This window comes from Cyprinus carpio, chromosome A21 (assembly GCF_018340385.1).
Source record: "Cyprinus carpio isolate SPL01 chromosome A21, ASM1834038v1, whole genome shotgun sequence".
NCBI classification, from domain to species: domain Eukaryota; kingdom Metazoa; phylum Chordata; class Actinopteri; order Cypriniformes; family Cyprinidae; genus Cyprinus; species Cyprinus carpio.
Window position 1 is genome coordinate 11090798 of NC_056592.1, and position 24661 is coordinate 11115458.

A 24661-nucleotide genomic window follows, 5' to 3' on the forward strand; every position below is an offset into this window, starting at 1 on the left:
TTTCCATGATGGATAGAGGTAGTGTATGGGGATAGAATATAAAGTTTGTACAGTATAGAAAACCGTTACGTCTAAACTACATATTCATGTGTGTGTGTGTGTGTGAGACAGAGAGAGAGAGAGAATTAAAAAGCATGCATGGTACACACTGCTAGAAAGAGTTTCAGTCATACCTCTGGTCAATAGTCCGCTTCGTTCCTGCCAGAGTTCTTTCAGTTCTGAGGTTTATCCCTAGTTGTGATTGGTCAATTCAGATAGATCCACAAATCGGCTCGTTCAACCACACACGTCACAAATTCAAACCAATAGCTCACAAACTTTTTAGACATGTTTAAAAATGATCGGGAGGTCAGGAAGTGCTCGTAAGGCACTCTGCTCGGCTCTTAATTCCTCACACATGATACGAGCCGCGACCATATGAGCATACACGATTTCCACACGATTGAAAAAAATCGCATGCGAACTTGTACGACAGCAAAAATCGCACCGTGTACGTCCGCCTTTAGTTCACCAAGATCCAATCAAAATGTAGCAAACCTTTGTCCGCTATTGTGATCAGAGAGGGGCCCTGCCATAAACCGGTCCCTGGAATGTGCTGTCCACAACAATATAAATAATACAAGACAACCACAATTAAACACCCCACCCACACCCAACCCGCTGTGGGAATTCTCAGTTCAAGTTGAACTCAAAAGTTGACACCCCTGATGCAGGTGTTTTGTAGTTGGTTGTAAAGTTATCATAAGAGTTTTCATTTTCTCCCGACATCAGGGCCACTGAAGACGTAGTGGATTAGTTTTGATTTTGATGGTAACTTGCCACTGAATAAACAAAAAATGGAAGAGAGGGGTGGGGTGAGAAATAGCTCATCATCATTTAAAGAAACATGCACCGAAACGGGTGAACAGAGCTGTTTTTGACAAGGTAAAAGGGTGTAGTTTTACCTGACCATTGAGGAATTTTAACCAAAATATGTTGCAAACATTTAATGAAGACCCTAAAGAATCATATCAACTTGTGGAAAAGGGGCATCTGATGTCCCTTAGTTCTATTTCACTGCCTCCAAACAAAACACAACCAGCCAGTTGTTTATTTATTATTGTTATTAATGTGTTAATGCAACCCATAAGTAAACAAAATTTATCATTATACATATGGCATATCTAAAGTTTTAAATATTGTTCTAGTTGATCCATTATTCTTATTTGCTAATGTCTCACTATCAATTATGAAACCAAATCTGAAAATGTTATATTGCAAGAAGATATAAAATATACCTCAAAGTTAATGCGTGTAGCTTGCATGCAACGAATACAAGACAATTTAAGAACATTTCTGAGGTGTTTCAGTAAAGCTAGTTTGCTTCAGCAAACACTCGGCTGATGGAATTTCTGCATAAAGGTTCACAATATCTAATAGAGGGCTCAAACAATCAAATTTGCGATGCAATTATGCAAAAGTAGGCGTAGTTATCTTGCGCTGGAGGCAGTCATATTCAAACGACTGTGCCCAGGTGACGTCACCTTGTCCCTCTGATCCAAAATGAGCTGTTTTCTGAGGGTTATTACATAAATGCTTTTTTATTGATGATGCGGACATTTTAAGTTATGAAACTTGCAGGATGTATTAAGCATACAAAGACCTCGTCTATGTCAAAAATTCAAGGGAAATTCGTCTAATACATTTCAAAGTTATTCATAGAGCATATATTACTCCTTACAAAAGATTCAAAATGAAACTACAACCAAATCACAACTGCCATATCTGTAATACTGTTTCATCAGGTATGTTTCTTCATATGTTTTGGAAGTGTCCTATTGTCAATAATGTAGTGAAGTGTATTTGGATGACGTGGTTATCCATTCACATACCTGGACAGAACATCTTTCCACCCTTGAGAATGTTTTTCAGCGTTTTGCTGATGCCTCATTGACCTTGAACCTTGCTAAATGCGAGTTTGCAAAAGCAATGATCAGCTATTATGGTAAGCAAGTGGGACAGGGAATGGCAACTTTAGCCTCGACAGGCTTCACCATTCCCTGTCCCACTTGCTTACCCAAATAGCTGATCATTGCTTTTGCAAACTCACATTTAGCAAGGTTCAAGGTCAATGAGGCATCGGCAAAAAGCTGAAAAACATTCTCGAGGGTGGAAAAATGTTCTGTCCAGTTCTGTACAGAACTGGTTTACACCACACATATGTGGGAAAACTTATTGGATCCATAGTCTTCTTAAAATAGTGGCCTGTGAATGTACAAAAGCACTAATTAATAAGGCCAAACCTAGTACTTATGATGTTTGACAGTGTCTTTTTTTTTTTTTTTTTAATACTGGATTATATAAAAGAATAATGTTTTTTCTCTCTCTCTCTTTTTCTTTTCCCTCCTCCCCTTTTCTCTCATTGGAATATGTTAATTGATTATATTTCTGTTGTTGTTGTTTTTGCGTTTTATCCTGAATGGATGTTATGATGTTATTTGTTATGTAAAAAAATTAAAATAAAATAAAAAGTTGAACACAAAAAATAAAAAAGCTCAAGGGACATTTGGTTTCTCATGTCATGACCCCTTTAAGACATATGCTGCTACACAAATATAATAACCCGTAGCAGATCTATACTTGTGGAGCTGGGCAATGTGGAGGGTTTCAGAGGACCTCTGAAAGCATGCAGCAAACTGCTCTAGTGAACATGAAGCAGCCATTTAAATGTAAAGCAGAAAGCTTATTGGCTGCGTATGCAACATGAACCAATCAGCTTGTGCCAAGTTGTTTAAAATATCATCAGTTTGCATTAAGGACCCATCAACCTGCGCCATCTAGAGTTTAATGACAGAGCTTGGCATTTAAAATAGTAGTGGTGGTACATTATACCATTAACATTTTTTAACAGAAGAAAGTAAGAAGTACAGGTTTGAAAAGACATGAGAGTGAGTACATTTTCATTTTGGGGTGAATTATAATAAAGGTTATGGTAAAGGTTGTGTTTTTTTTTTGTTGTTGTTGTTGTTGTTGTTTTGTAAAATCTCTATTGTTAGAGATTATTATCTATTATCTATATTATTATCTTATTTAGAAGAGCCCCTGTGGAAAGGGTCCTAATTAACATTCTGTCTAGTTACAGTTCATCCAGAATAAATTGTGTATTTAGTTACAGAGTTTCTGCTGAACCTTTATTTTCAGAATTACAGACGTATAAAGTCCTCTAAAACCCTTCAAGGTCACATTTGCATTCTTTAATTATTTCTGAATTATCAAAGGACTGTTAGATCATTATGACGTTGCATATCTGACTGTATATAAAGTTCCCTCATGCAGCTGTGAGCAGAATGAAGGATGGATTTCTAAAAGAGCCATTCAGAGGCCTTCTCCAAACCTCACAGCCCTTCAAGCCATTTTAATACAGCATACTGCTTATAAGTCTATTTGAAGCCTTCCAACAGTACTAGAAGACACACAAAACTGAACACAAGAGAAATACATGACTGTTTGTGTCTTGTTTGATCTGAAGTCAGATTTTGAGAAGAAATGGATAACATCTCCTCTTACCACTTTCTCACTGTCACGGCTCTGAATGAGTGGGACTGGACCAGCAGGATCATATTTTTTTCATTTGCTCTTTTAGCTTATCTTCTGACTATTGTCCTTAATGCTGCCTTGATTATGATTATTGCTTTTGAGAAAGCCCTCCATGAACCCATGTACATTTTCTTGTGTAATCTGTGTGTTAATGATCTGTGTGGAACTACAGGGTTTTATCCCAGGGCTTTGGTATATTTACTCACAGAAACAAACAGGATTTCACTTGAGGAATGTATTGTACAAAGTATTGTCATTGTGGTCTATTCAGTTGGTGAATTCACAAATTTAAGTGTTATGGCTGTTGATAGGTACATAGCGATCTGTCAACCTTTACGTTATCACAGCATTATGTCACCTTTCACTGCGCTGAGCCTGGTGACTTTTATTTGGATATTTCCTTTTTTCATAGGTGTAATGGCAGTTTCATTGGCTCTGAAACACCCTCTTTGCAGACATGATATAAATAAACTTTTCTGTGAACACCTTTCCTTGTTGAATCTTGCATGCAAACAAGATATTTTTCAAGGGATTTTTAATGGATTTATCTATATCAGTATGGCTGTCTTTTTTGTTTTTGTTCTGATTTCCTATTTAAAAATAATTCTAGCTTGTAGAAAATCTAAAGTAAACCGAGAGAAGTTCTATAGCACGTGTCCCACTTGATTTCCCTTTTAAACACAACCTGTGGTCTTTCAGATTCTCTTCTCACAAGATTTAAAGTAGAAACATTGTCAAATATAGCATACACATTTTTGTCTGTTATATTCCTGACTGTTCCCCCTGTTGTCAATCCTGTAATATATGGTATAAAATTAGGTCCAATCAGGGCAAAAATATTGTATACTTTCCATAGTCCAAGGATTAATAACTTGTAGAATGCACTGTTATAAATGCTGACTGCTTTTTGTGTCATGATGCATCACAATTTTGCAAGAGTGGCAAAAACAAATATTTTATTTTGAGAAGCAGAAACAAGTGTGTACTCATATAATTTTATTTAAACAGGACAATGTATTGTTTGTGCTGTACTATTAATGTCACATGATTTAATAACAGAGAAATATATGGATATTTATACAAGTGCTTATATCTTAGCATTTGACACTTTAATGCTATTAAAGTCAATTAAAAACAAAGCAGGCCTGTGTCACATGCATTAAAACCATGGTAAGTTTTCATCAATACAGTGGAGCTGTATAAAATGCTATGAACAATGATACAGTGAGACTCAACTTAGAAAACAGATATCAAACCAATAGTTTACCTTCTGGTAAACTCCTAAATGCCACTCAGGATTTTTGACAGATAATTGGCAAGCCATATTCTGGTCCTCATGTGTTCATATTTTTAAATAGTTAAATTTCACTGCCTCCAAACAAAAGAAAACCAGGCAAATGCATTACTGGTATTAAGATGGTAATGCAACCTATTAAGTAAACAAAATTTTTTGGACTATAAATGTGGCCAGGAGCAGCGCCAGAGAATTTTGAACGCAGGTGCTGAGGGTGTGCTAGATCATTGACAGGGGGAACTGGGCAATTCAGCGATCCGGACTCATTCTTCCCACTGGTCGCTCCCTCCTTTCTCAGTTGGTCACAGGAGCGCACGCTTTTTTTTTTTTGCTTGTTTTTTATACAACATGGGATTAATCAATGCATGCTGATGAATTTTTATCTTAGTTTATAGTTAGGCCTATATGGAAACAAGTGGTTAACATTCAACCAGTTTTATTTCATCAGTAGTATTATTTGTTATTTGAATTTTGTGAACGGGAGTCCCACTTTTGCTGTGTTATAAACCCAGCTTCAGATGCTTTTGCGATCTTGTAACTTTTTTTTTTTTTTTTACAATAAAAGATAATTTTCTGTTTTGCTTAGGCTACATCTATACACCTTCCACTTTTTAAGACTAGAACAGATGAATTCATTTTTATTTTTTATTAAAAAGCACAACAACATTAAAACAAGATACAATGACAAACTAGCTTACAAAATGTTTATTAACAAAAACGAATAAGATGAGGCATGTGGCAAAGGAGCAGTCGGGAGTTTGTGAGAGTTACCAATAATAAGAGAAATCCTAGTCGACTATGCCACCCGGAATACACCGGGACATAACAGTCCTAAGCAAAGGGACACAGGTTCGTGCCAAAGGCAGGGTGAGCAAAAAGATAAACAAATATAAAACAAAAATCACTTTATTAACAGTTTATAAAACAGATACAACACGTCACACAAGGTCTCAATACATCATACATCTATACCAGTAACTTACAACACAAGTACAATACAATAAGATAACAAAATAAAGAGGGAGGTGACCAGCAAAGACCCTCAGATTTCTACCCCACACTCAATACCCTTGACACAGACACTCTTGTGAAAAACCAAGTATTATACACAACACTCCATGTGGACAAGCAGTACAAGGTACCATGGCCAACCCCTCCCACCTAAATCCGCAAAACAAATACAAAACAATATATAACAGATGGACCTAGATGAATTCCAGACAAAACTATAACAAAACGGAGCAGACCAGAAGTGGAGTCAGTTACTTTGTTTGTTAGGCTTCAATTAGGATCATTGGAAACCCCTGGACGTGCAATCAAACCTGCTGAACATTGAACAAAAGTTACACATAAATATGTAAAAAAAAAAAAAACTAAAAACTCCCCATACCTACCAAAGAAATGGTACAATGCTGCAATACACATGGTCGCTCATCATGCAGGATTACAGCTACTTGCAGGCCCATATCTAAAAACAAACAAGTTAAAAAGCCTCTATTTAACAGGGAAAAGGGGACTTTTAAAACAGGGACCAACCTGAAAACTGGCCAACAGCCAGCACACGACAAACAAGAGGATAACCCAACTGCTAGCACTCATTCAAAGTGCAACATGTCAAAAAGGGGCAGTACCAAGGCCAATGCATCCCAAAAACCAAACACTTCCCCCTTTTATATGCACAACATGGCACTAATTGGCTCATGAAACTTACACAACTGACCAATCATGATCAAGCACGAACACTGATACCTCACTCTGCTACACATGGCATACACCACATGCTGTATTATATAATGTCTAATAAATTACAGAACGTTTAGCAAACACTGAGGAGTCAAATAAATAAAGCAAATAAATAAAAGAGAGCCTCCATAGCATAATGTGAGGTAAACAGCAAAGATAAGTTTTCAAAATGAAAACAAAAAGAACAGTAAAACTAAACTTGCTGCAACTAGACAGTGCTTGCATGTCCCCCCTCCCCCACCCCACAAGAATACTAACATGTTTACCTTCTCTGGGTTAAGAAGTCTTTTACTTTACTTTAGCGTAAAAACCATCAATCGTTTCCTCAATATTCGCGTCATTTTTGCTGTGCGCAGCTTCGCGCTCGTGCTGACGCGGTGAGCATAAACCAGGCTCTACACTCCAAGCGCTGCACACTTCAACCTATCTCATATTCAACATAAACTCAAACGCAAAAGAAATGACAAATCCTATTAGTCGATCAAACCGGTGCGGTGGTCGCGGCGACCGCTCACAAAATTTAGTCAAATAGGCAGAAAAAATGCTTGCAGTCTGGAGTCCTGCAATTAAATATAACCAAAACAGGCTATTATTATTTTGTTTATCAATAATAAACTAAATATAAATAAAACTTGTCCACTCGGTTTTGTAATTTTTTCTTAATTTTTTAGTCCATATGAAAAGGTGCGTTTATTTCTATTAAAGGTACGTCTATTTGGAGATGGCGAGTCAAAGCGTCGGCATTCGGCAACTTCATCTTTGCACCCAACACTGACTCGCACTAGTTTATCAATAAATAATTAAAATGTCTTCTTTCCCCCGAAACATTCATAATCACTTTGCCGATGCTTTGATTGCTTTATGCGCGAGCTGGAGCGCGGAGTAGGCTATAGCCTAAAATACGCCTGCCTATAGGCCTATATTAAAGGATGGTTAATATATTATTATATTAATCAATTTAATATAAAATTTTGAGGTGAAAATGGGAGAAGGACTATTTAATGTTAATAAAATTCACAATTCATTTCAGTTCATGTCTCAGAAATGTGTATTTTTGTTTGTAATTTCACAGCTGTAATACCAAAACATGTTAATGGAGTTGGAAAGTGCAGCTTTTCTGTCATGAATGTGCCGAATCTGCTGATGTAATTAGAGTTGAGCTCTTCTGCCTGTGTTGGTAAAAAAAATTACCAATCAGCATCGAGTGTTCACTTTCAGCGCTGAGGAGTGTTGAGAAAAGAAACCTCGTAGGGGAGGCCAGCCTCCCTTCTGGTATATCAACCAATCATCATAGAGACATAAATTACGTAATATTTGAATGTCTCGCGCTGCGCTGCGCTGATAATGTACCAAGTAGGCCTACTTATGAGTAGCGATATTGAATATTTGATCGCCAACAGATTTACCAAGCTGTCATTCAAACAGCATACAAATTAAAATAAAGGGAGAACACGCTACAGCAGTCAGCTTAATTAAATAGCACAACAGGCAGCTCTCTTTTAACACAAACTTTTAAAAAGGGATGGATGTTTGCTTCAAGTGACAGGCCATGGTAAGTGAAATTATTATTAATAGTGTCGTTTTCTTCCCAGACCAATACAATTAGTGTGCCTCTTCTGTTTTAAAACCCACGAGCCACCACTGATATAATGTACGACAAGTTGACTAGAAAAATCTTTATTCAGGGGCAGGCCTACTTAGCACAAGGAAGTGCTCCTTTTTTTAATAAAATGCAATAATTACATTACGAAAATGCGACAGCTGCAAATCATGTCATTATTGCATTGCACGAGTTATGCGTATAAAGAGTCAAATGTTGTTGTTGTTTTTTTTCTTTTCTTTTTTAGTATCACCTTAATTATTAAATACAATAGGCTACAGCATGTATTTACGGAGCCCCGCACATGGCATGCAGGAAAACCTGCGCCTGCGGATCTCTAAAAGACGTGCGCACAATTTACTAATTCGTTCCCTCAATGTACTAAAACGTGCACATGATTACTATTGTGTTCCCTCGATTTACTATTTTGTTCACTCGATTTATAAATTGTGCGCACGATTTACTAATTCGTTCCCTCGATTTGCTAAATTTTAGCACGATTTAGCAAATCGAGGGAACGCAATAGTAAATCGAGGGAACGCAATAGCAATGATGTGCACGTTTTAGTACATTGAGGGAATGAATCAGTAAATCATGCGCACAATTTATTAATTTTTTCTTGCATGTCATTTGCGGGGCTCCGTATGTATATAATTGGTTCCAGGAAAAAAATCGGTGGGGGTGCTGAAGCACCTGCTAGCCCCTCCCTAGCCCCGCCCATGAATGTGGCATATACATAGTTTTAAATATTGTTAGTTGATCCATTATTCGGCGAGCGACAGTTGGGCTGGTTTGTTTCGTGTGTTCCACAAGTCTGCTCTCATCGGGCTCACATCTGTGGCAGTTTGGCGTCGGGGACGTCATTGCCGTCGGCGAGAGTGAGAGCTCTGATTAGATGTTCAGTTCAGCGAACGAGTCAGCGTCGAGAATTAAAGCAAAAGTGATGAAAACAAGCCTGTGAATGAAGGCGATGATCTTTCCCAATCATTCTAATAGGCTACGTGAATGTTTTCATAACAACGTGAGCTGCTTAAAATGTTTAAAGGGGTCATATGATACGATTTCAAATTTTTCTTTTTCTTTGGAGTGTTACAAGCTCTTGGTGAATAAAGAAGATCTGGAAAATTGCAAAGACCTAAAGTCTCAAATCCAAAGAGATATTCTTTATAAAAGTTAAGACTCGTCCACTCCCCCTGAAATGGCTCGTTCTAACACGCCCCCACATATCTACGTCAGTATGTGGGAAGATTTGCATAACACCGCCCAGTAGTTCACGCAAAGAAAGAAGGCGTACTTTTTATTCTCGTTGTAGTATTGTTGTTGCTGCCGCCGCCATGTCGCATAGACGCTGTGTGTTTCACTGTGAAAGCGAAACTACTTTGTTTGGCCTTTCAAAAGAAGAAGATGATATCCGCTTCGTCATGCTTGGGGCTGATCCGTGCTGGTCGCTGAGGGAATACCACAACTTTGCACTGTGGATCACCGAATCGGCTTTCAGCCAGGGGTCCAGCCAGGGGTCGTCACATGTTGTTGCTGCAAGACCAAGGTACGCTCCTTCGTAGAATCAGCCTGTCACACCTTTCTCAAGCCACCCACCTCTGCTCACTCAAACTGGCCATGGCTCACTCTAGGCCTCCGGGCCTCTGCTCACTCAAGGCCTACTACTTTGTTTTTGCCTTCCAAAAGAAAACACAACTAGAAATCATGTTTATATCACGTTTATAATGGGTTTTTATGTTTATGTCTCATCACTCCGGCCGGACAAGGCATCACAATAAGTTAAGAGGCGTAACATACTTTTCCGTCACCCGCTTGAGGCATTCGGCCAATCACAACGCGCTGGATAGCTGGCCAATCACAGCACACCTCACTTTTCAGAGAGATGAGCCTTGTGAAAATGGACATGTTTTTAGAAGGCGGGGCATAGAGGATAATAATGTACAGTATGTGGAAAATAATGTGTTTTTTTTTTTTTTACCTTAAACCGCATAAACACATTTCATTACACCAAATACACAAAATAATGTTCATTTTAGCAGCATCATATGACCCCTTTAAAGTTATCAACGTTACTGATATTCAAAATGGTAAGCAAGCGCTGCTTTGCTTGCGTTTATCTCGTATATCTTTGTTTTGGTTTCTACTTTACAAATAAAAATAAAAAATGATTAAAAGAACATCACATTAACATCACGCACCCCCAAAACAAAACCAGAACAAACGTGTTAGTTTGCCCTCGGCTGTTATGTCTCACGATCAATTATGAAACCAAATCTGAAAAGGTTATATTGTAAGAAGATTAAAAATATACCTCAAAATGAATGTATGTAACTCACAAGCAATGAATAAATGACAATTTAAAAATATTTCTTAAGGACTTCAGTAGCTGAATTGCAAATTCTCAAGAACAATGAAGATAGTTTGCATCAACAAACACTTGGCTGATGGGATTTCTGCAAAAAGTTTCACAATAACTGAGAAAGAGCCCCTGAGAAACATTTAATGTCATATTTAATTAACATTTGATCTGGTTACAGTTCATCCAGAATAAATCATGTATTTACTTAAAGAGTTTCTTTTGGACCTTTATTTCCAGAATTGCAGAAGGATAAAGTCATCTAACAGTAAAACTGTCACCCCAAGATCACGTTTGCATTATACAATCATTTCTGAATTATCTAAGGAGTGTTAGATCACTATGACGTTGCATATTTGACTGTATATAAAGTTCCCTTATATAGCTGTGAGCAGAATGAAGGATGGATCTCTAAAAGAGGTGTTCAGAGGTCTTCTCCAAACTTCATAGCCCTTCAAGCCATGGGCCCTTTGTTGTTATTGTTGTCGTTGTTTCTCATTTTAATGCTTTAACACAACATACTGCTTTTAGGGCTAATTTAAAATTATTTTAAATTTTTTCCAACAGCATAACACAAGATTGGACACAAGAGGAATAGTAGATTGATTGTGTTGACTTTGTTTGATCAGGAGTCAGATTTTGAAAAGTAATGCATAACATCTCCTTTCCCCACTTTCTCACTGTCACGGTTCTGAATGACTGGGACTGGACCAGCAGGATCATATTTTTTTCATTTGCTCTTTCAGCTTACCTTCTGACTATTGTTCTTAATGCCGCCTTGATTATGATAATTGCTTTTGAGAAAGCCCTGCATGAGCCCATGTACATTTTCTTGTGTAATCTGTGTGTTAATGATCTGTGTGGAACTACAGGATTTTATCCCAGGGCTTTGGTATATTTACTCACAGAAACAAACAGGATTTCATTTGAGGAATGTATTGTACAATGTCTTGCCATTGTGATGTATGCAACTGGTGAATTCACAAATTTAAGTGTCATGGCTGTTGATAGGTACATAGCGATCTGTCAACCTTTACGTTATCACAGCATTATGTCACCTTTCGCTGTGAGGAGCCTAGTGACTTTTATTTGGATATTTCCTTTTTTCATAGGTGTATTGGCAATTTCATTGGCACTGAAACACCCTCTTTGCAGATATGACATGAATAGACTTTTCTGTGAACACCTTACCCTGTTGAATCTTGCATGCAAACAAGATATTTTTCAAGGGATCATTAATGGATTTATCTATATTAGCAAGGCTGTGTTTTTTGTTTTTGTTCTGATGTCCTATTTAAAAATAATTCTAGCTTGCAGAAAATCTAAAGTAAATCGAGAGAAGTTCTACAGCACATGTGTGCCACACCTAATTTCCTTTATGATTACAACATGTGGTCTTTCCGATTCTCTTCTCACAAGATTTAAAGCAGAAACACTGTCTAATATAGCGTCTACGTTTTTGTCTGTTATAATCCTGACTTTTCCCCCTGTTGTCAATCCTGTAATATATGGTATAAAATTAGGTCCAATAAGGGCAAAAATATTGTATATTTTCAAAAGTCCAAGGATTAATAACTTGTAGTATTCACTGTTATAAATATTGTTGACTACATTTTGTGTCATGATGCATCACAGTGATGATTCCTTAAAAGTGGCAATGATTAAAAAAAAAAAAGCAGAAGCCAGCATGTGCTTATATAATATTATTTGAACAGGATAATGTTTTCTTTGAGCTGTACCATTAATGTCACATGATTTAATAGCTAAGAAATATATATACAATATATATACAATACAAGTGCTTAGTATTTGACCCTGCATATGAATGCTATCAAAAACAATAAAAAAACAAAAACAAAGCAGGCCTGTGTCACATGCATTAAAACAATAAGTTTTCAAACATACAGTGGAGCTGAATAAGATGTTATGAACATTGATCACACTGAAACTCAACCAAGAAAATGGAAAACACAGCAACACTTTGATGCCATCTTCTGGTAAAAACCTAAAAGCCACCCAGGATTTTTTAAGATTATTAGCAAGCCATATTCTCTTCTCATGTGTTCATATTTTTTTTTTTAAAGTAGCTCTATTTCACTGCCTCCAACCAAAACACAACCAGCTAAGTCTTTATTATTGGTATTAATATGATCAATTGAACTTATAAAACTATAAAAGCTGGAAATCCAAAGTTTTAAATATTATTATAGTTTATCAATTATGAAAATAAAATCTGAAAAATGTTGTATTGCAGAAAGATATAAAAATATACCTTAAAATAAATGTGTGTAGCTTGGGCAATTTAAACACAGGGTAATTTAAGAATATTTCTGAAGCATTTCAGCAAAGCAGAATTGTAAAAATGTCAAGAACAATGTAAATAAAGTAGCCTTCAGCACACATACTCGTAAGAGTTCTGCATTCAAGTTCACAATAACTGATACAATGAAAAAAATGGTGTAGGATTTACTTTGAAACCATTTTTATTCAGAAATGGCTAAATTTCACATATAATTACAAAGAAACAGCAAGTAATGGATTGAATTAAGAGTAAATTTTGAAAATAAAAAGTGAAATATTATTTTCATGTAAAATGCACTCTATTCATATTTCTAAACTCTATTCATAATTCTAAACATTCATATTTCACAATCCACATTGTCAGAGTTTTTATGGCAAAGGTTGTGGTTGTATTGAAAATCTTTGGTTCCCTTTAAGTTGGTCGCTTTCGACGTCACGTCGGTGATGACAAATTGTGAATCTCGCGAGAGAGACCAATCTACTTAGAGTGTAAACTAAACAAGCGAATGCACATTGGCATGCAATGATTGCATCCAGCTGCCGCTGATCGATGATGATTCTCAGTGCCCCACTCCGGTACCATTCTTCCTGGAGGTGCATTAGGAACTAACCAGGTCATGGACAGCACCTTTTATTGCCAAAAACCGACCTGCTAACTCCTCCTCCCTCACTACCCTTGACAGTGGTGCAACTAAGGGTTATACGGGGGTCCCCCCATTGGAGTGGTCAGTAGCGATACAGTTTATATTAATACCACCTCCTCCTGGTGGGGCAAACTGTCCCTTTCCTCCCTGGCCTGTAGGTACTTGTCTGGTCTGACCAGCAGTGCCTATGTGGCCTGTGGAGAAGGAGCATCTCCCTTACACGCTTTGGCATTACTGCAGGTCCACAAGGCTAAGGTACTGAAGGACCTGCATGAAGGTGGTCATGATCCGGAGGCAGCTGGATGCAATCATCGCATGTCAATGTGCATTGGCTCTTTTAGTTTACACTCGAGGTAGATTGGTCTCTCTGGCAAGATTTCCAATTCGTCGGTCACTGACGTGACGTCTCCGATCCATCCTTCAGGGAATGAGGGTTACATATGCAGTGTTGGGCAGTAACGCATAACTTAGTAATTTACTTCATAAATTTCATGGAGAAAAAAGTAACGTAACTAGTAAAATAACTAATTACTAATTACTTTTGAAATAAAGTAATCAGAACAGTAACGTGATTTTTAAAAGGAGTAATCAGTAATCAGTAATTTGATTACATTTTCAGAGTAACTTGCCCAACATTGTACACATGTAACTGAGACGTTTTAGAAGAGTCCATGAGGATCATTTAAGGGTCCTAAAATTCAGCTGCAGTTTATCTAGAATAAATAGAATTATTTAAATAAAAGACAACCAAACAACACACTACCACATGAAAACATAAGTTACATAGCTGTCAACCAATCACCACGCTGCCAGAGGAGAATCCTAACCCTAAGGTTGTGGGTTCGAGTCTTGGGCCGGCAATACCACGACTGAGGTGCCCTTGAGTAAGGCACTGAACCCCCAACTGCTCCCCGGGCGCCGCAGCATAAATGGCTGGCCACTGCTCTGGGTGTATGTGTGTGTGTGTGTGTGTGTGTGCGCACTTTGGATGGGTTAAATGCAGAGCACGAATTCTGAGTATGGGTCACCATACTTGGCTGTATGTCATGTCACTTTTTCACTTTACTTCAGAATTACAGAAGGATCAAGTGATCTAACACACTTAAAGGTCAAATTTGCGTTCAATAATTATTTCTAAATTATCAAAGGACTGTTAGATCATTATAATGTTGCGTATCTGACTCTATATAAGGTTCCCTCATGCAGCTGTGAGCAGAATAAATCACAGACCTCCAAAAGAGGCGTTCAGAGGCCTTCTCCAAACCTCACAAGCCATTTTAATACAGCATACTGCTTATAGGTCTATTTTTATCATTTGAAGTCTTCCAACAGTATAACAAGATACACAAGATTGTACACAGGAAAAAATTATACATTGGCCTTGTTTGATCTGGAGTCACATTTTGAGAAGAAATGGATAACATCTCTTCTCACCACTTTTTCACTGTCACAGCTCTGGATGAGTGGGACTGGACCAGCAGGATCATATTTTTTTCATTTGCTCTTCCAGGTTACCTTCTGACTATTGTTCTTAATGCCACCTTGATTATGATTATTGCTTTTGAGAAAGCCCTGCATGAGCCCATGTACATTTTCTTGTGTAATCTGTGTGTTAATGATCTGTGTGGAACTACAGGGTTTTATCCCCGGGCACTGGTGTATTTACTCACAAAAACAAACAGGATTTCACTTGAGGAATGTATTGTACAAAGTATTGTCATCATTGTTTATGGAGCTGGTGAATTCTCAAATTTAAGTGTCATGGCTGTTGATAGGTACATAGCGATCTGTCAACCTTTACGTTATCACAGCATTATGTCACCTTTCGCTGTGTGGAGCCTGGTGACTTTTATTTGGATATATCCTTGTTTTCTGAGTATAATGGCCATTTTAGTTGCTATGAAATACCCCTTTTGCAGAAATGACATAGTTAAACTTTTCTGTGAAAACCTGTCCTTGGTTAATCTTCAATGCAAACAAGATAATTTAAATGGGATTTTTAATGGATGGATGTATGTCACTGCAATTGCCTTAATTAGTTTTGTTCTGATTTCCTATTTTAAAATAATTCTAGCTTGTAGAAGATCTAAAGTAAATCAAGAGAAGTTCTTCAGCACATGCATACCACACTTGATTACCTTTCTGAACTACATAGCCTGTGTTTTTTTCGATTCCTCCCAGACAGAATTTAGAGCAAAATCATTGCCTCGCATGTTATATACTTTTTTAACTGTTATATTCCTGATTGTTCCCCCTGTAGTCAATCCTGTAATATATGGTATTAAATTAAGCCCAGTAAGGGCAAAAATACTGTGTATTTTCCGAAGTTTAAGGATTAAGAACTTGTAGCACACACTATTATAATTTAGTGCTGACTTCTTTTTGTCTTTACTCTGCATTACTCTGACATTTACTGTTTTTGTTTTGAGATGTTCATATATAATGTTATTTTAACAGGATAATTTATTCTTTAAGCTGTACTATTTATATTACATGATGTAACAGGAGAAAGAAGTAATTGTATATTTATATTTATATAAGTGCTTGTGTCTTAGCATTTGACACTGGATATATCTTGCGATATTAAAGCTGACAAAGCAGGCCTGTGTCACATTCATTAAAACAATGGTTCTCACAATTACAGTTGATCTGTATAGGTTGCTACAGTATTAATGATGACATCAAAAGTATCAAAGTAGCACTTTGATGCCATCTTCTGGTTAAAAACTTATATGCGCCCCAGATTTTTGTAAGACTACTGGCAAGCCAAAATCAAGGACTGAATACAATTCTAGTTGGTTATTTTCTCTGAAGCATTTTTTTTTTTTCATTCAGAAATGGCTAAATTTCACAAATAATTACAAAGAAATTATTCTAGTTGGTCCATTATTGTTATTTGCTGGCCATCACTGAATGTTTCAGTGCAAGAAGATTATACTACAAACCATGCCTTAAATATTTTGGTAGGGGTGGGGGCTCGTCATGCTTGACACAGCAGCCACAATAGCACTGTATAACTGATATAGGCTTATGTTTTATTTTTTCCCCTTTTTATTCGAAATATTTCCAAACATGTTAACTATATCAGGAAATATCTTGATTCTCAAGCATGTGTAAGTAAATGCGTTTTGCACCATATTGTTATCTGATCTAATGGGTGATGTTTGACGACTGCTGCTGCTTCTCACCAAGTTGTAGGCCTATTGTTAAACAAACTCTGCTGACTCTATCGCCTTCAAACGGCTGTAGTTCAGTCATTTTTTAAATGAATCATTCCGACTCATTTTGCCAGCACGGATCACATATTAGCCTGTTGACGATTTAGCAAACACTCCACTCACCTTAACCGCTCAAAATGCCAGAGTTTCTGTTCGGTGATGAGTTATGCTCGCTCTCATGATTCCTCTCTCATTAAAAATGAACGACACGAGGCAAGTATAAGACTGGCTCACACTACAGGATTTTTAAAATCCTAACCGATTATGAAATCTGGCTGCAGCACACACATTAGGAGAATCTTCGCAGATTATCTTCCCTCAAATCTTAAACATGCACACACTACAAGATTTAAACATCGTGGCACATTACACACTACTAGATATCATTAAGATTTTCAAGCCAGGGAGCGCCTCACGTGATCTCACTTAGCAGATCGTCATTGATATTTGTTTACATATATTAGCTAGCATACTAGCAGCTTTCTGCACTCACCCGGTGCATTCAAAACTGAGGCGATTTCACTCCAGCGCGTCTCATTCTCCTTACGGTTGTGATGCGTTTTCGACACATTATACAGACAGTCTTATTACTACAAAATGTCAAGAAACAGTTTCCTGTGTCTCCACTATCTAATGGAGCCGTACATCAGCTGTTTTATGGTTTTGCGCATTGGCTGCAAAAGTACTGATGTAATCATATAGCCTTCATCATCCCGATTTAAATCCTAAATATCAAACATGTTTGATATTAATTGGAGCTGCCCCGATTTGCGTGCGAGCAGATCGGGAGGTGCAAGATTCGATCGGTGAAAGCCTCACATTACCAGATAATCCGCGCTGAACATCGGGACAGATCGAGGTGCTCGACAAGATGTTTGCTGCGATTCTCGGGAGGGGGAAATCTTGGCTAAATCGGGCTAAAAATCCTGTAGTGTGAGCCAGGCTTAAGAGATTTTTTATGCAGTGTAGACGATTTTATTGATTTTAATAGAACGTTCTGAGATGGCGAACTGAGATGAGTGACAGCTTCTTTCAAACTAGCACTTCTGTTGCCCCGGGTTCGATTGACGTCAGAGTTCGGTTGGGTGATGTGAACGCTGTCTTCCGAACTCGGGTGCGCACCCGCGAACCGTACCCGAGTTCGCTAGTGATTGTAAAGTGATCCTCCTTTCACACTTTCGAGGCTATATAGGCTAGCTATAATCCGTTGAATAAAAGTATTGTTTTTCATGCTGCTAAGAGGACAGACGACAAATTACACGCTGCAGAATTGTATGAATGAAGTAACAGCTAGGCCTAAATGTGTGATTTAAGATGCAATATACATCCGAGGAAAAAAATAAATATAATAAAATAAAAAATTTAAATTGCAAATTAAAGCAATTTGCATATACTCCAGAATGTTATGAAGAGTGATCAGATGAATTGCATAGTCCTTCTTTGCCATGAAAATTAACTTAATCCCAAAAAAAACCTTTCCACTGCATTTCATTGCTGTCATTAAAGGACATTTCAGTAACTCAGACAATTTGACAATTTGTTAACTCAGGTGAGAATGTTGACGAGCACAAGGCTGGAGATCATTATGTCAGGCTGATTGGGTTAGAATGGCAGACTTGACATGTTAAAAGGAGGGTGATGCTTGAAATCATTGTTCTTCCATTGTTAACCATGGTGACCTGCAAAGAAACGCGTGCAGCCATCATTGCATTGCATAAAAATGGCTTCACAGGCAAGGATATTGTGGCTACTAAGATTGCACCTAAATCAACAATTTAAAGGTTCATCAAGAACTTCAAGGAAAGAGGTTCACTTCAATTCTTCTAAAGAAGGCTTCAGGGTGTCCAAGAAAGTCCAGCAAGCGCCAGGATTGTCTCCTAAAGAGGATTCAGCTGCGGGATCGGAGTACCACCAGTGCAGAGCTTGCTCAGGAATGGCAGCAGGCAGGTGTGAGCACATCTACACGCACAGTGAGGCGAAGACTTTTGGAAGATGGCCCGGTGTCAAGAAGGGCAGCAAAGAAGCCACTTCTCTCCAAAAAAAAACATCAGGGACAGATTGAACTTCTGCAGAAAGTATAGTGAATGGACTGCTGAGGACTGGAGCAAAGTCATATTCTCTGATGAAGCCCCTTTCCGATTGTTTGGGGCATCTAGAAAAAGGCTTGTCCGGAGAAGAAAAGGTGAGCGCGCTACCATCAGTCCTGTGTCATGCCAACAGTAAAGCATCCTGACACCATTCATGTGTGGGGTTGCTTCTCATCCAAGGGAGTGGGCTCACTCACAATTCTGCCCAAAAACACAGCCATGAATAAAGAATGGTACCAAAACACCCTCCAACAGCAACTTCTTCCAACAATCCAACAACAGTTTGGTGAAGAACAATGCATTTTCCAGCACGATGGAGCACCGTGCCATAAGGCAAAAGTGATAACTAAGTGGCTCGGGGACCAGAATGTTGAAATTTTGGGTCCATGGCCTGGAAACTCCCCAGATCTTAATCCCATTGAGAACTTGTGGTCAATCCTCAAGAGGCGGGTGGACAAACAAAAACCCACTAATTCTGACAAACTCCAAGAAGTTATTATGAAAGAATGGGTTGCTATCAGTCAGGATTTGGCCCAGAAGTTTATTTAGAGCATGCCCAGTCAAATTGCAGAGGTCCTGAAAAAGAAGGGCCAACACTGCAAATACTGACTCTTTGCATAAATGTCATGTAATTGTCGATAAAAGCCTTTGAAACGTATGAAATGCTTGTAATTATATTTCAGTACATCACAGAAACAACTGAAACAAAGATCTAAAAGCAGTTTAGCAGCAAACTTTTTGAAAACTAATATTTATGTAATTCTCAAAACTTTTGGCCACGACTGTACATAGTGATACTAGCACGGGACACAAATATGGCATGTCAAAATAGATACGCACAAAATGCAGGCTAATAAGATTACTATTTCAATTTTTGTTTTTTTAATTCCATTCCAGTTATTTGTAAAAGTAATGCCTTGTAAATAATTTTGAATGTCTCACTGTATAGGCTTATTGCTATTCTTGTCATGGGGCTGCTGCTCCATCCCACAGTAAAAAATAAAATATTAAGTCTTAGTAAGCTTATAAAGTAGCTGAAGCTCTGATAAATGTAAATGCACATCTGACTAGTAAAATTAAAATGTAGGCCTATGACTCTGCAAATCCATTAAAATAATATAGATATTTATAAACATGTTTTTATGATGCAAAAATCTCTATTTTAACAATAAAATGTTGTAATATACAGGCAGTGGTGCATGTGCAACAATATTAATGTGCATAGTTCTGATCTGATATAATATGCATACAGTATAACATAATATAATTTATTCTTAATCATAATATGATTAGTTTCTGTTAATATTGAAGGCTGAATGCTTAATATGTAGCTCTGCTTGATACATTTTGTATTGGGTGTCCTTGCTCCATGTCTCTGTCGCCTAAAGGGTCCTTACACCTGAAAAACTTTGAAGACCCCTGGTGTAGCTAAAATCTGAGGGTGCACGTGCCCCCTCACTTTGAATAGGCAGGACGCCTCTGGCTTGAACGGTTCTCTGTAAAAAAAAAAAATGGAACCGTACGGTTCTCCACCCACGGTTCGACACGCACTTGCACCACAGTTCAACTTAAAGGGGTCATATGATGCTGCTAAAAAGAACATCATTTTGTGTATTTGGTGTAATGCAATGTGTTTATGCGGTTTAAGGTTCAAAAAACACATTATTTTCTATATAATGTACATTATTGTTTCTCCTCTATGCCCCGCCTTTCTGAAACGCATCGATTTTTTTAAATCTCATCGTTCTGAAAATGCAAGGTGTGTTCTGATTGGCCACCTATCCAGTGCGTTGTGATTGGCCGGTACTATGCCGTCTTCCAGGCCTTCCAGTCTGCTAGTGCACATCCCATCATCGGTTCTCTTTTAGCAGTTCAGTCAATGTACCGTTAGGAGTAACTGAATAATTCGGGATATTGATTTATTTCATGTCAGAGGGAGTGTAAGGCACATTTATAAACCGAATAACTTAAGTAATTTGTGGATTAGTGCGTAATGGAGACGTGAACCTTTTCAAATGATCCAGTTCGATTTAGTGAACTGGTTCGACCGGTTCACTATGAAGATCCGGTTAAATAGAAAGATTCGTTCACGATCTGGACATCACTAGACGAGACAAAACCAATAAAACTCACTACAAACGAGGCATTTGTTGCATCCAGTGGGGACATAATTACTGATTATAATGACTTATACTGTCTTTTTACACGTTGCATTGCGTATCGCGCTGCATAAACATAAAACTATCTGCATTTGTGATCTGAGGAACAACAAGCCTACTCTACTGCTCAAAACTCACGTCTGAATCATCATTGGCAAATTATTTAAATATAAAAAAAGTACTTACAGGCTGTGAGTCAGAAGCGCCAGACTGTCCTTGCAAAGTTTGAACTGCCCAACTTTATAGAAACAGCCATTGTGCCACAGACGCATTGGTTCAGCAAACAGTCCTCATCCTCCATAAAATGCACACATCTGAATATTTGGGTTGAACTGTTCTGGAACAGTGTTGAAATACAACTTAACCACTGATTTCTAGTCGTGTCCTCTTTTGGAAGGCCAAACAAAGTAGTTTCACTTTCACAACGAAACACACAGCATCTCCACAACATGGCCTCGGCGGCAACAGCGAGAATAAAAGTTACACCTTCTTTCTTTGCGTGAACATTTGGGCGGCGTTATGCAAATATTCCCACATAGTGACCTAGACATGTGGGGGCGTGTTAGAACGAGCCGTTTTAGGGGGCCGTTGTTGACTCTTAACTTTTATAAAGAATAAATCTTTGGATTTGAGACTTTAGTCTTTGCAACTTTACAGATCTTCTTTATGCACCAAGAGCTTGTAACACCTCAAAGATAAAGGAAAAACTGAAATCGCATCATAAGACCCCTTTAAAGGGTTAGTACAGTGCCCATAAGGTGAAATGTTCAGTTCATTTAGTTTTGTCCTGGCCACGACATAATAACTTGTGGGAACGTTATAATATTTCATGGCCACGAGATATTCATTTGAAGGAACATCATATTAACCCGTGGGAACGTGATAATATGTTGTGGCCACAAGATATTAATTTGTGAGATAGTCATATTAACTCGTAAGAAGGTAATATTATGTCGTGGCCTTGAGATATTAATTTGAGGGAACATAATGTTAACTCGTGGGAACATGGTATTATATCGTGGCTTCGAGATGCTAGGTCGAGGGCACAACAAGCATTTCTCACGAGTTTAATGTGTAAATGAACTCCTTTTGTGGATGTGTTCTTTACAAAACAACGTGCAGAAACACGGCAACTAAACTCTAAAAATTCACAGCGATTGGTTAATTGGAATGTTGTTCCAGGATTAACAAGGATGTTGATCCAGGAACATGTTATACTTGGTGAAATCACGGTCAACGTAGTACTACATACAATGATGCACTTTACTGCAGTGCAACTCAACCAAATGCATCTTATACGAGATAAAAAATATATACACAATTTATAAACCAGCTGAAATGTTTTGAAATCACTTGTACCTTACCTGATCGAAAAAAATCCAGACTTACACACTGCCTGTGTCATTGTGAGTCTTGTTAAAGTTTTAAATCCCTGCTGCCAAGATGCTTTTCTGTCAGTCACGGACTATAGAAAGTGAAACTTAAATCTATGGGGTGGTTGGATTTATTCACGCACAATAAAATATTTATTTAAAGCTTCTTTCTTTTCAGATTCTTATTTACAGCATTACCTTAATAGGCTGTATATTAACTTTGGGAGAAAAAAGGGTCTTATGTGAAATCAGACATTTGAGCACCCCCATATAGCCAAAATGGCATGATCATAACCCTGCAAATATTCAACTGTGAGACTGGTAGTCGAATCAGGCTCCTCCTCTTGAAGCATCGAATCATTGACTATTCCAGGTCACCCCTAACCAGTTCCTTGTACTAGGACCCAAGTAGAGGACACATGCAAAGTTTATTTTTTGGTTAATATAATCCTATAGGTGTGTAAATGTATATTTTCCTTTTCATTATTTATTTATTATTATTTTTTCCAGTTTCATTTAAATTTGTAGTTAAAATAACTAAAAATCAATGTATTTTAAAGTTTAGAGTTAAACCAGTCACATTCATCAGTGGACTTTCCTCGTCAATATAGGCTATATTTTTTCACAGTTTTCTCATTCTCACTAATTAAATTTTTTTTATATGAATGAATATCTGAAGGGAACCGACTGTCTTCAGAAAAGTTTTGATGACTTTTTCGTTTTATCTGATAAAGTAACGTTTATGGAGCGCTACTTTGTTAACAGCCGTTACCGGGGAAACCTGACTTTCCAAAAGCACCTTCTGCTGGCAGAGAATGAATGTTCATTTTCAATAATCCAGTCTGCCGTTTTTGTTCAGACCAATGCAAAGATCCACCCACATAACCCCATTTTAAATTATTATAGTAATTTATACTTCTGACTCATCCATTTAAAAAAATGATTTTGTTTTTGTGAAAACCTGTTTCTCAACTGTAAATCAATTGCTATTCCATGGTCTACAACATGCCATGCAACAAGCCATTATAACATGAAAAAAGTAGAAACACTGGACACAACTATGGGGCACCATTGTGCAGCAGCAAGCATACAGCAGTTACAGTCACTCCATGGTCTTCTGCAAATGTTGCATCATTTTAATTATCATGCATTAAAATACGACATATACTGTCAATCATCAAAAAATCCCTATTTTAGTTTCGCCTATCCTTTAATAAAGAATAAATCTAGTAACATAATTGAGGCATATATTATTGCAGTTGTGGTGTCATTTAAGTTGAGATTATAAGAAATGGCTGATGAAGTTGCAATTGTGGTTTCATTTAAGTCCATGACAAGGTCAATATGTATGACACCTCAAGCCTTCTGGAGTCCAGTGACACGATCTCATCATCGGCAGATGTGCCTTCCCTCTGCCATATTCAACAGAACTTGTATTGATAGTTTTGACAGGACATGCCAAGCCTATGATTTTAATAAAGAGAAGTCACCAGCGGATCATAGTCTGGTGGCTCCAGAAGTCTAAGTGTGTTACCAGACAATGCAAGGTAAGGCAAAGTCAGACAGTCCACATAACAAAATCTAAATACTTGATTGTTTTCCATGTGCAGTATTACGGCAGTAATGTACCTTGTATGAAGAGGCCAGTCTCTCTTGCTGGGCCAGAGTCAGTGGCTATCCCTCACTGTGTCCCTTCCATCACTGGCTTCCCTTTATTCAACTCCAGGGCCAGCTCCTCTGCTGTGGTGAAGTCTTGGGGTGGAGGACCACCCCCCGTGCCAGATATATGAGCCTTTTTTTTTTCAATGCTAAAATCAACACAGACAATAAAATATGGCAGCAGACACTATTTTGTCTTCTTTTTTTTTTTTCTCACATTTTTTTACACATCAAGTCACTTACCAGCCTACAAAATGTTCTTGTACTTGCTGCCAGGTCCTTTTTTTTGGCCATACATGCTTGTTCTTTAAGAAGGAGAGATAGATAAGAGAGATAAATAAATGATTAGATAGATAAAAACAGATCAAATTATCAGATTAGATTAAATAAATTAGATAGAAAACTAAAAACCTAAATAAAAATAGATAAAAGAGACATGAGATAGATTAAATAGACAGATAAAATGAGGAAAATAGTTCAAATACTGTAGATACACATAGTGGATAAGTGGGTAAGCCTGGCAGACCATAGCGGACCAACTGAATGCATAAGTAGTCCAAATAACCAGTGCTCCACTGAAGCCATCATAATTACAATTCAAGGAGTTATTTGTCATTTCCCTAAATTAACAGTTGGAAAATTTGCCTTAAA

At 37.7% G+C, this 24661-nt stretch overlaps 2 protein-coding genes, 1 long non-coding RNA gene and 1 pseudogene across 3 annotated transcripts; 3 read left to right on the forward strand and 1 right to left on the reverse strand.

Moving 5' to 3' along the window:
• The first annotated feature begins 2945 nt into the window (after positions 1 to 2945).
• LOC109086606 lies at positions 2946 to 4508 on the forward strand (annotated as a pseudogene).
• A 753-nt stretch (positions 4509 to 5261) lies between these two features.
• Positions 5262 to 24096, reverse strand: LOC122134676. The gene is made up of 3 exons (XR_006153023.1): positions 23981 to 24096; positions 6265 to 6338; positions 5262 to 6195 (listed from the first exon to the last, which is right to left on the reverse strand). It is a non-coding gene; the product is annotated as an uncharacterized LOC122134676 (long non-coding RNA).
• LOC109091864 (olfactory receptor 146-like) lies at positions 11219 to 12151 on the forward strand. Its single transcript, XM_019105642.2, has one exon. It carries the CDS (start codon positions 11219 to 11221, stop codon positions 12149 to 12151), a length of 933 nt encoding a protein of 310 aa, XP_018961187.1.
• Positions 14928 to 15863, forward strand: LOC109086607 (olfactory receptor 13C8-like). The gene has a single exon (XM_019105641.2). The coding sequence runs from the start codon at positions 14928 to 14930 to the stop codon at positions 15861 to 15863; it is 936 nt and encodes a 311-aa protein (XP_018961186.2).
• Positions 24097 to 24661: the final 565 nt, after the last annotated feature.